Source organism: Melopsittacus undulatus, chromosome 12 (assembly GCF_012275295.1).
Source record: "Melopsittacus undulatus isolate bMelUnd1 chromosome 12, bMelUnd1.mat.Z, whole genome shotgun sequence".
Lineage (NCBI taxonomy): Eukaryota > Metazoa > Chordata > Aves > Psittaciformes > Psittaculidae > Melopsittacus > Melopsittacus undulatus.
The window spans coordinates 6,895,170-6,907,839 of NC_047538.1; the positions used below are offsets into that span (position 1 = coordinate 6,895,170).

The following is a 12,670-nucleotide window of genomic DNA, read 5'->3' on the forward strand; positions in this document are numbered from 1 at the left end:
GTTCAACATTATAATCCCAAGGGTTAAAGGGCCACTGAAAGCAATGTGGTCTTCAAGGTTGTTTGAGTACATATATCTTGAAGTGCCTTCTCCTTTGCATGGACAGGAAGACACAAGAGAGTCTCAAAAGGCAAAGAGAAGAACATGGAGCTGAGGTATATATGAGGTATATATATGGGGTTCAGGGTCCCCACTTATCACTAAAAAGGAGCACACAAACTGTGTCTTTGAAGAAAGACTCTGCAAGCGGTTGTACTGGCACTTGAACCAAGGGTTCCTTCCATGCCAAGCTCTAGTTCCTCAGGTTTGGGTGAGAAGGTCTTAATCTGTTATAATTGTCTCCAATAAATGAGCCTCAGAGTTCTGAGCATGCAGCCCCACCATATCAAGAGACCCGGAGAAGATGGATTTCTTCTCCTTCCTTCAGCAAAGGAAGAGAAGCAAAGAACCACCCCAAACACAGAAGAAAGGACTATCTTCCAGCCATACCTGCCCATACCCATCCAAAGCTCAGAACAAATCAAGGCTGAAACATAACACACCGTGATGGAAAAGAATAAAAGATGTTACAGATCTCCTAAACTCCTTCTCCTTCCTCTCTGCTCCACACAGGAACACTTCTAGTGTTAGGGATGAGATCTGCAGGAAGAACCAGTGGATTCTTCCACCCACTGGAGTGCAGCAATGTGGCAGCTTGCACCTCTGCCTTCACAGTACAGAGTACAAACTCCTACAAGTATCTATAGAACAGGCTGTGTACTCTACTTTTGCCCACTTTAAGGACATCCAGCCACGAGCTGAACATTATGCACATCACCTCATTTCAGTTCCCTTTTTGCTTGGAGCAACTGAAAGTCATCAGTTTGTCTGTCCCAGTTACCAACCTGAAAAGAACAAAATAAAGACAAAAAGAACATAAGCATTTTCCGTAACAAACCATTAATTCACACAAATCCAGTTGCTTTACTGACACTCCTCAGACTCAACATCATTCATGAGAGAGCTTTGTTACCAGGGAGAGGATTTGGTTTCCTGACACTGAGATTTTGCTGATTACCCATAATGGGCGACCAAAGGAGCCATGCAGTTCTACTAGGAACAGGTTCACATGAATTCTATGTAATTTCTGAATGACTAATGATATTTGGTAAACTGACGCATTAACTGCCTTGTAAGCTCCAGCTTGTAAGTCTTTTTCATCCCACTTACAGAAGACTCCACTGCTAGCTACAAAATTCATGTTCTGTTGTACAAAACTTGTCTATGTTCTTGAGAAACAACTGTCACTCAATCTTTACATAAAAGATTACTCAGTCTTTACCATGACACCTAGAAGAGTTACACACTGTGATCTGCCACACCAGGAGTGCAGTTTGGTACTACAAGGCACATAGCAAGGCTGGTGCATGAGGGCATCAGCTATCCTAAAGCATACCACATACACAGAGCAGCTCACATAGGACTACCAAAAGACTGGGGTAAAAAAACCCCTTAAGGACAAATGATTTGCCTGGAGCCTGAAACAGGAAGACAAAGCTGTTGTGTTCCTTCCAGCTCTGCTGACATTTAGGCCAGACTTGAGGTTTTGCAGTGACTAGGACTGACTACTCTGTGGGCTCACAGAGTATTTGCAGTCCCTCGACCTGCCCTCTTTTGGCACACAGGGAGAATTACTGCCCTGCAAACGTGACACAGGTAGGTAGGGCTGGGGCCACAACAGTCTAACAACGTGGCAAAGACATGGGTCATTCATGCAGTGCCACATGTGGGCTCCCCAAGGCAAGTTATTCTCACCCTGAAATAGTGAGGGCTTTGCAAGGAGGCCTGGATCCTTCTCCAAGCAGTGCTAAGGATGCTGCACCATGCACTTGGCAAGCTCTGCCTTGGTCTGTTGAATGAAGCTCAGTCACCTCTTAGCTGTTTGCAGAGCTTGGCTGCCAAAATGGTGAATCCTTGCAGACAACTCCAGTGGCACAGGGGCCAGGCAGCAGCATAACTGACATTTCAAACCAGACAAAGGCAAAACCACCAACCTGTGTATTTCCTTGCCAGCTTCACAGTAGGCATGATGCCTGTCAGTGGCTGTGACCTTTCTACGTCTCTCATGGCAAATCTGAGTCACTTTGATGCACTTCTAAGCCACAGGAGAATGTGGAGAGAAAATGCAGGAGATGAAAGACCTGGGCTAGTCACAGCAGAGGAAACTTGCCATGTATTTGCAGAGGAAAACCAAAAAACCAAAAAAGACCAAGGAGGAAATGAACAAAAAAAGCACAAACTTACAGACTTGTGGTTTGTCTTTTTAACTGTAATAACTCCTGAAACACGAAATACATGCTAACTACCACACGTGCAGTCTGAAAGGAGTGTTCAAGAACCCCAAACCCAGCTCATTTATGTGTGGCCTGTAAACTCATAGCTAGTGCAGTTGAAAAGAGGTTATTCAGGAAATAAATGGTGTTATCCTCACCCAGAAATACAAAAAGGAATTATCAGTCAGTTTTACGGATGGTTCTTAAAACCATCAGTGGCCCAAATTTGTCAACAACATTCATGCAGACAGTTTGACATGTGCTTAAGGGACCTCCTGAATCAGGCTCTATGGCCTGATGCATTTAATTCACATACCACCAAGTATTCACACAGCCAGCACAGGTCACAGTAAAACCTTTGGTTTGCAGAACAAAAGAACTGACACCTCAAGCTTATTGCACTACACTGCAAAATATTTCCCCTACAGCCCTATCTTTATCAGCTTAGATGAAGCTGCACAACTTTGACTGCGTCTCTCTCAAGTGCCTGAAAAAGGGGAAATCTGAATGGTTCAAAAATAGGAACTTACTTCATGACATGGGCACATGCCTTTGACAAGGGAAAGTTTCATTTCTGGCAAGTAGGAAGACAAGCGTGGGCAGAAAGCAGCACTGTGCTGTTCAAGATTCTCTGCCTATTTTTAACTACTTCCTACCATTTCAGGGAGAATTGGAACAAAAACTCCAAGCAGGTTTTGCACAGAAGAATACCAAGTCTGAGCATGACAATTAAATCAGCACCATTCTTCCTTTATTTAGGGTGAAATATCTACATTAGTTTATTTAAACCTGCAATCTACCAGCACCCACATCCTCAAGAATAACTAAATCGTAAATGCCTCCAATCCTATCAAGTGTTATTATGGTTTAATGTTTCTGACAGGATTATACATCTTGGCACAGGGACTGGATGCAGTTCTGTAGCAGCACAGCCTGGCTCCCAGTAGCACAAAAGCCTGTAATTCCAGCCTGGAATGACTTGCTGTCACAGGGTCAGGCCACGCTGCACTATCTGCCCACTTCCCAAAGGCTGATGAGCAAATGCAATATGTCTCAGCTACCCTGCCTCTGCTGTGCACTTCCAGGGCCAGGAACAGCTCCTTCTTCAGCCAGAAGGAACTCGTGCCCTGGTTTGCAGGAAATCTCCCCATTTCCTAATGAGGTGGTAGGGAGGCACAAGAACACAGTGCACTCAGACATCTTCCTGTGCAGCTGAGCCAGAGGGCAGGAAACAAGTGAGATTCTTGGAATGAGCTGATAAGCCCACACCACAGAGGGGCTCTGCTGCCAACAGCTCATCTGCTCCTGTGGGCTGTATTTCCATCGCAGAACCCACAGCCCCAAGTGGCTCAGTAGTTATCTGCACCTTGCTCAGTTACAAGCATACCATGAGGTTTATGGTCTCTGAAGTGCAGCCTACAAACCTGATAAGCATCATTTCTGAGAATGTGCTGGGTTGCTCCCTGGAATCCATCTCTGATTTATCCACTGCACGCTGCCATCCAACTCACTGCAAGATGACAGCATTAAGGACACAGAACACTTTCAAAGATCTCTGCATTCACCACAGGGGCTCTGTGTTACCAAGGGGCTGAGCATTATCATCTTGAACATCCCAGGCACATTCAGCTCTGCAGCCTCCCCAGATTACAGAGAAAACCACTACATACAGCATTCTAAAGGCAGCGTGGAACTCAAGCCCTGCTAAGCCACTGGGCTGTCTTGCAATCACCAGAATTATACACAGTGTAGTAGCTTTTTGCTCATTTGTACTCTCCAATCATACACAAACGTGCACTTCTAGCTGGTAGTACAATTTATTTCAAGTCACTATCACACTTTGTATATAATACAAATGTTTATATACATTGTATATGCGCTTCAAAAATAGGAAATCAATGCTAAGTATACCATATGTATAACATATAAGAATACATATGTTTAACAACATGTTTGTAGACACCAGTTGTATTCTTGAATACATTTTCTGCTGCATATTTTGGCATATGCTTTGGTCCTGTATATATAAAATACCTGTATTCAATGAGCACTCCACCTTTCCTCCTATTTTGAACAAGTTTCCACTACTAATGTTCTCATCAAAAATTACCATTCCCTTTGCCTTCCGGCGATCCACATATTCTACTTTATACACACATGAAGATCTGAAGCTACTTGGTGATCATGAGTAATTCCATTTGTTGGGATGACAGTGGGGATGCTGTTCAATATGTTAACATGACATTTTCTCAATGGGTGTTTGAAGAATTGCAGGGAAGAAAGAAGTGGCATTGAGCAGCCATCTCTCAAGAGTTACTCAACAGCTAGCACCAGGATTGTGGTGCTACTCCACTTGACCAAGAAGGAATAACCTGAAGAAATGGAAGCAAAAAGGAACCTGGCTAGGTTCATCAGGGGAGATTCTTCACCTAATGTAAGGAAAGTTTATTTGGGAACCAAGCTGAAACACTGCAGATACCTATACTGAGAAACGAGAGACAGGCTCTGCTTAAGCATCTCAGAGCTGTAAGACAAGATATAAACTCAGTCATAAGGGCAGGTCTTTGGCTTTCCCTGTTTTCTGTCTTCTCAAGGATCAGCTCTTACAGCCTCCTCAATACTTGATTCAATTCAAAGACAATTCCCTATCCTTATATACAGAACTGGCTCGAAACGCACAGAGGACTATAGCCACTCAGTCCTGGCAATAGGGATGCTGTGCACAGGATCTGCCCAAGAGAAAGAATCACATCATTCCACCAAGAACAGCTTCTCCCATGGCTCCTAACACCAAAGAGGCACTCAATGAGCCCCAGAGGATATAAAGTACCACTAAACAGCTACACCCCCTCCATATCCAGCCACAGAACACTGACACATCATGTGTTACTACAATCCATTGGCCCAGAAACACAGGAAACAGTAACAGAACGTGGAGTCAGTTTTTGATGAGACTAGAATTGAAGTCAATTTGTTCTTCCTGGATAGGAAGTCGAACGCTGTTTTCTTCTGAAAGACAGGTAATAAAACATAAAATACAATAAGTAAGTAAAGGGTAGGAAAAGAGAAGCCAGGGACTTTCCTAGTTTCATGGATGATGAGGCAACTACAGATGACATTTGGGTCAGTGCCTGCCTTTCCAGTCAGGGCTAGGAAACTTCAAGTGCTGGGAACAGTGAAAATGCACTTTACCATCACTCTATGAATGGAACACTAGGCACCTGTGGGCTGACTTAAGAGCTAAATTGCTGCTTGATTCTGAATACAGAGGTCAGCTCTTCTCAGTCAAACCCTTCTTCTGTTTGCAGGAGATACTTTAAGGCAGTTCACTTCTATGTCGACAACAGATTTCATAATACACTCTTCTAAAGTCTGTTGATTCTGGATCCTCTCTGTACTGAATAGAATTTCCTGCACAAAATCATTACACCATTTTTGCAGGGACTAAGGGCTGGTTTAGAAAGCTGGGAAGAGTTAAAACCAGAGAGAGAATCCTTCTGCATGGTAATGAGCAAGGGAATCTGTGCTCTGTAAGAATACAAATTTGAAACACTTTAACATTCAGCGCATAAGGACTACATCAACTACTGTTGGATGTCACTGCACTACTTGGTCAGGTAGACTTCATTATGACTGAAACAATTAGCAAAGTTCAAACAGAGGGCATTGATTATTCTCCTTCTTATACATTTTTTCACATAAAAAGAAACTCACCTTTATGGTTGTTTCTATAAGGCCTCCTCTTTTTGGCTGCTTGAATAATCAACAGGAGGATGGCCGTTCCACTCACCATGAGCAACATCAGACAAATAAGGATAAGTGATACAGACCCTGTAAGAAAAACAGAAGAACACCACACTAAGAAAGATTCATGGTTCTAACTGGTGTTTTCATGGCTTCCCAGATTCAAAAGGAGCCTAGATGTCCAGAAGTACCCCTGAACCACACAGCCTACACAAAACCCCAGCTGCCAAGCTGACTGGGAAGTAACCTGAAAACCTATGTGTGTCTCACTGAAGACTGTATAAAATACAGATATAGCCTCTGAGAAAGAGTGCAGTTTCATTTCCATTAAATTCCTGGCAAGCTCTAGTAATAAAGAGAGAGACTACACTTGGCCCTTCCCTCTCCTTACCCCAGTTAGTCTCCATGGGGCTGTTTGTATCCGAACAAATGGAAGGAATCAGGCTGGGTCTGGATGGTGAGAACACTGCAGTTGATGTATTGTTCTTGTGGTGTGTGGTGGAAAGGTTCAAAACAGGTGTTGTACTCTGAGAGGCAGTTGCCTGTATGACCTGGCTGCTGCAAACAGCATCATCTGTTTTTGTCCCTGGTCGAAGAGTCTTTTTCCCAAGAAGGCTGCAGCTAAAGATGTAAAATACATCAGTGTCATTTTCAAACAGTTGCAGTAATGACTTTAATGTAGGTTTTCTCTACACCCTATAATTTGGGCATCAACTGCTACAGAAATAAACTGAAAGTAAACATAAAATGTTGCTCTGAACATACTGGATCAGTGATACATACTTGGTCCAAGGTTGACACTTCTCATAACCCCCTATGGAATAAGACCCTTCAGGACATGGTAAGCATTCTAGAAGAAAAGAAAGAGGCAGAATTTGAAGTCAGTTAGCAACATAATTGTATGACAGCTACAGAGTAACTACACTAACAGCTTATACTAGTAGTCTAGCTTATAGACCAGACCCAAGAAAACCCACATAACCTCTAAAATATACAGCCACTGAGTCAGAAGTATCATAACATGCTCAGTGGCTCATTTTAGTCTGCAACGGGCACGGTTTCCTGTCCTCTCTACTGACTGATTATGGGTATTAACAAGGAGAGCATTAAGATTTCTGACAGCTCAGGAATCACAGAGCAACAGTAAGAACAACCACCCTGCTGTAACACTCCTGCTCCTCCCTGTGGAGATACCAATGAGACAAATGACAATAGCTTTTACACTACAAATAACAACCTTCTTATCTTAAGTGGGAGCAAGAGTTTGAAGTCTGACACACCACTATCTTACCATGTCTCAGTGTGTTGCTGGTATCTGGCATATAACCTGGCAGACACTTGCAAATTCTGTCAGAGGTCTTCTCACACTTCTTCACTTCCACACTCCCCTTTCCTAGCAACAATGGAATAAAGGGCAAGTGAGAAACAAGAAGTTAAGGAATTAAATAACAGAATTATTCAGTATCTATCTGTTGTGTGCAGAAACAACTGCAGAGAATAGTTCATTAACAATTCTGAAGACACCAGTTTTGAGGCAGTAGAAGCCTGTTTCCCTCTGAAGGCTCAGCCATCAACTATTGAAATAATAACCCAGTTTTGGACTCAGCTGTCTCAAGTGACAGGCTTTATGGCATCATAAGCCTTTGAGAAGCATGCAAAGAAAAGAAAGCATAGGAAGACCTGACTGCTTCCCCAAAACCCAAAATCAAGTGCCCTCTATAAGCTGACTTACTAGTGTTGCAGATTGTACAAACGTGGCAGAACTCGAGATTGTGCTCACTACTGAAGTATTCGTCTCTACAGGGGACACAGACTGTGTCTGCTCTTGTAGTGCAGCGCTGGCTCATTTCTTCACCTGAAACAAGGACAAGGAAGCACTGATTACTAGCTGAAGGAAACTTTCTTCGTTTTCATGCATTACAATGGAAGAGTGCCCAGAAAGTAACAGTTCCACTTACAACTCCGGCTAAAAACATTCACCAGATTTAGATATGCTGGAATCCCCTGAAGTTTTGCCCCATTGCATCACTGCAAATTAAGCAGCTGAAAGGGGCTAGAAAGGCCTGAGGACAGGCTTTTAGCATAGAAATAGGTCTGATCCCCAATGTAATACAATGGCTTTACGACAGACCCTACTTTTCCTTGCAAGATAGATCACACAGTTCAACCCAAAGTAATCCCAAACAGGTACAGAAGATGGCAATGGAGTGCTCAGGTTTGCAGTTAAAATTCATTAGCAAAGCAGCCAAGAATAAATGGTAGGAGACTCTCCTGCTGACATTCTGAAAGCCCATTAGGCATGAAAGAATGTGGTTATATTTTAATCTGTATTGGCACCTAACAATATTAAAGATGTTACTAGCTCCATTTCATGAACAGCAAGACAGAATGCAAGGCATTTGTTACCACTCCAGACAGTATGTGTGTGTCATAAGAGGCATATAGAAATGAGCTCTGAGAGCTTGGACCAACAAATTCCAACCTGAATGATACTCAGTACTTACATGGAGGTTCGGATTAATGTGCTAGGATGACAAGGTCTGCATGCCCAAACTGAAACAGCAAGTTACCAGTGGAGTTTGGAAAAGGTGCCAAGTATGTTCCTTCTATCCCACTATCTTTTCTCCATGCAGGAATGATAGACAGCTTTAATTACTTGGGGTTTTACAGTTGAGCTATACATATTCTCACAGACCTTTCATTTCATTTTGGTTCTCCATTTCCCCATTCACTAAGTCTCTTGCTCACTCTAATTTTCTCCATGTTTTAGCAAGTACTATCAGTGGCAAAACACAGGAGGTTTTTTGTGACTACAATAGATGTAATACACTTCTATATCTTTATTCTCTACATGATCTATGAAGACACATTTCCTCAACAGCAGCAGACTTGCCAACATACATGATCTACACTCCCTGTAGGCACGTACATGTACCCTTCCTTTAATACAGTCATCACTGACAGTACTACAAGTAATCCCTTCTGTTAAGGGGACTGTCCCCCAAAAAGCAGTATTACCTGCTAACTGTTGCAACTCTTCATCACCAAGTAATTTCTATAACGAAATCCCAACTATTTAAGTATTTGAGGTTTGATATTTTGCATTTGTGCTTCTTCATATTGCACTGCCTTCAGAGACACTCAGATTGTGGGGAAATACCATGCAAACCCCAAAACTCAGTCTCATTCAGTTTCTACAGGAAAGGAGTAAGCTCACATTTCCTGTCAAGTTATGCTTTCCTAATCTCTGCTATGAATCAAGCATACTTTTTTCCTTGAAAACCCACCAAGTCTTATGTAGTATAACTCTGCTTCAAAAGAAAGCTTCAAAAACATTTGCAGCAACAGAATTAACTAAAGTCCTACATTATACAAGATTTCTGAGCTTCTTTATGCAACAGGTAAGACAGTAACATAAATGCTTTTGAGAGCATTTACAGAAAACATGAACATCTTTTCTCAGCTAATACTCCTGCAATAAAATGCACCAGACTGACACGTTAAGGAAGCAGTCACACAAAAGAAGTTAGAGAACACATAGCTCTTCCAAAGAGGGGCTCCTAAATTTAGTATGTTATGGAAATAACCTTTGTCAGTCTAGGCTGATTGAAAGTCTCCTCATCAAACGCTTTTTATCCATGTTATGCTTCCTACATCTGAATGATATTTCAGTCAAGCCGTATTTTATTAACTGATAGCTATTTTATCAAGCAAGCTTAAGCAACATCCAGTGAAAATCACTTACCAGGGGCACACTCCTTGCAGCATTTGTCACGAAAAGGATATTGATGTTCTTTGCATTTCGATCCCAAGCAGTGGCTAATAGTGACTGCCAGCAGCAAGAACCAAACAGCAGAGAAATGGGAGTAAAATCTTACAGCTCCCATAATACTATTGTCCCAGCTAAATTCTGACAGCTACAAACTCTTGGAGCAGTGATTCTAACCCACTGCTGATCAGAACAAGTTCATATGTCAGTTGCTCGGAAACTCCCAGCTTGTGTTCCACGCCCCCATCCTTTTTCCCACTCCCACCCCTCCCCTACCTATTTTTGGCAGCTCACAACTCAAATATGTACAGGCAAAAGAGACAATATGGTGAATAGCATTTGGAAAGAGTTTCTAGTTGTAGCTTTAAAACAGGGAGCCTTCAGCCAGGTACATACCTCTCTACACAGAACAGAATTAATCACAGGCCTTGAATGCCAGGAGAGCTAAAGAGATGATCCATGTGACTGTAAAGAAGAGTATTAAAGCAATACAGAGATAATGCCTGAAAACCTTCACAGATGAAAGCCATAAGTAAAATGAAACAGAGCCCACATGGGCTTCCTCCTTAAAAGGCAAAGCACAGATTTGCTCCCCTTGCTCTCACACTTAACGGTAGACCTGTGACTTTCACTGCTGCATAAAAACCCAACGTTGTTAATACTCTGTTGTTTCTCTTCTCAGGAAGAGTGTGGAATCACAAATTGTCAGTCATCTTGATACTGCCCTCAGGAGCTAGCAAAAGCTACAAAGAAGCACTTACAGTCTCCTCTTCAACTCAGTATCAGACAACCTTGCATCACCACTGAAGAAAAGGAAGCTCCGACTCCAAAACGGAGACTTTGTGTTTCCCCTACTATTTCCTCCCATGGAATTAAAGGTTCCAGCAGAGGTGTGCTGTACGACAGCAAAGAGTACCATATTCACCAGCTACTTTTGATGTCTATTTTGTTCCACAGAAGCATGTTAACTCTGGAATACAAACCCCAGGCAGCTTCTCCATCCAGCTGTGCAGGCCAGCAACAGGTTAGCAAAGGAGCACACTGGCAATGCAGTGCTGCCCTTACCTACTACAAGCACGTGGAGAAAGCAGTGATCACACTTGGAACTAGGGGGTTTAATCTTTCCAGGCTCACTACTAGAATTTTACTCATTTGATCTTATTGATCTCAGATATGAATTTTAGGTCTTCTAGTTCTAAGAGACCTGAGCAACTTCTATGCAAAGGCCCACGTTAGCAAGACATCCAACAGTGATCAAAGATGGTTTATTACAGCAGTTAAACACAGCCAGACCCACTCTTCCCACTGCAGGATTACACTCAATGCCATTTAAGTGGGTTTATACCTCATTACTCAAATCATTCCCTCAGCAATATTCAACCAAATTTCCTCCCCCAACAATCTTTCAGACTTCACCTAGTGAATAATTACTGACTTACTGAATTAGAACCTGAAAATGCAAACTGCTATGATGTTCACAAACAAGCTAAGGTTAAAAACCTGTGCACATTTAAACTGAAAGCTCCCAAAACACTAGAGCAGTCATGATGAAGCATTGATGTTTTTGTTACGGATACTTAAATACAAATTAAATGCTCAGAATTCAACCTTTATGTATGGCATCATTGAGTGTTACCAGGCTTGATATTGTCAGATCCCTTTATGTGGCAGTATTATTCAAGTAAGTAAGATAGGGAGAGAACCCAGTGATTATCCCATAGCATTTCACATCCAGCACACTCCTTGGCTGGATTTTCACCAACGCAAACTAACCCCTCTCAAATGCTGCCTGGCATTCCCATGGGCACCATGTGTACCACAGACTGCTCTCAAAAGAGAGCCCTGATGCAGCTAGTTGGGTTGCAGAAGAGAGCGTCACAGTAGTGACTTGAGCCATGGTATGGGTCAGAAATAAGACCCTTTTCTGGTTTTATTTAATGTATCATTTTTTTACTATAGATACTCATTCTAGCTATTCTATACAAGCTTAAAAATGAAATCAAGTCCATGAGATCACAGCACTCACATACCAAGTCCTATTAAGAGTAGGCAGATTATCTTTCTTCATGTACACAAGCAAAGAACATGAAACGCAAAAGCACTCCTTAATAAAAGGCTTTAAGAGAAAGCCACTGGATTCCTTATGGATTACAGGCAAGTAAGTATGTTCCAATGGGAAAGGACCCACCAGAATCTGAGAAAGACTGAGTGCACATAAAATACTTGAAGGTTCTTTAAAAATAAGTTAACCTGGAATAGTGTGAATTTCTAAGACAGGAATAAATTCCATGTACCTCCAAATCTCACCATGCAGTCCACTTTATCCTTACAGATGTTAATTAAGATGTGATCCTGATTTCTGGCAGAGAAAAACAGAACATGTTAAGGTGCAGAACTCCATGCATACACTAAAAAAGGGGGTGGGGAGTGGGGGGGGGGGGTGGCAGCTGTCCAAGTTTCAGATTTATCAGCTGCAACAACACTACATACTTCAGTATTTTTGCAGTTGCTAGCTAAATACTGTAGTACCTTGTATTTTCCAAGGGGTTCCATGCTCACATTATCAGAAGATTAAGACAGTTTATGCATAATCTTTACCTCTACTGACAAAGTTCCTCCTATTTCAGCTGCAAATTGGAATTTGCTTTCTGAGCAGCAAGTGTGACAAGATGGAACTTGTCCATTCAAATTGTATCTGACTAAATGAACTGTACAAACAACTAGAGTATGACACAAGGATGCAGCCCAGACATTCATAGTTATCAAGCGATACTGCTAAAACTTTTGTCTTGACTAGATTGTGAACAAAACACTCGCAAAACTACGTTCACGTTTCATTTTTAGT

The 12,670-nt window shown here is 42.1% G+C and overlaps 1 protein-coding gene across 3 annotated transcripts; it reads right to left on the reverse strand.

The window, feature by feature from the left end:
* Window positions 1-838: 838 nt before the first annotated feature.
* On the reverse strand, window positions 839-9,874 carry TNFRSF4 (TNF receptor superfamily member 4). Of its 3 annotated transcripts, XM_005143641.4 has the most exons (7): window positions 9,802-9,874; window positions 7,789-7,911; window positions 7,348-7,449; window positions 6,840-6,906; window positions 6,448-6,677; window positions 6,027-6,143; window positions 4,195-5,318 (listed from the first exon to the last, which is right to left on the reverse strand). In XM_005143641.4, exons 2-7 carry the CDS (start codon window positions 7,901-7,903, stop codon window positions 5,251-5,253), a joined length of 699 nt encoding a protein of 232 aa, XP_005143698.1. In that variant the 5' UTR covers window positions 7,904-7,911; window positions 9,802-9,874; the 3' UTR covers window positions 4,195-5,250. The 3 variants fall into 3 exon arrangements, with proteins under 3 accessions (XP_030900150.1, XP_005143698.1, XP_030900149.1); XM_031044290.2 differs by lacking the exons at window positions 4,195-5,318; window positions 9,802-9,874 and adding an exon at window positions 839-884 and having other exon boundaries at window positions 7,789-9,323; XM_031044289.2 differs by lacking the exon at window positions 9,802-9,874 and having other exon boundaries at window positions 4,195-5,321; window positions 7,789-9,323.
* Window positions 9,875-12,670: the final 2,796 nt, after the last annotated feature.

Bases quoted from the DNA above. Each gene is read 5' to 3' on its own strand.
- TNFRSF4 (XM_031044289.2), bottom strand. From the start codon at position 7,903: ATGAGCCAGCGCTGCACTACAAGAGCAGACACAGTCTGTGTCCCCTGT. The intron at 6,678-6,839 runs GTATGTATCACT...TTACATCTTTAG, and splicing joins AAGTGTCAACCTTGGACCAA to CTGCAGCCTTCTTGGGAAAA. The intron at 6,144-6,447 runs GTAAGGAGAGGG...TTTTTCTTACAG, and splicing joins CCCCATGGAGACTAACTGGG to GGTCTGTATCACTTATCCTT.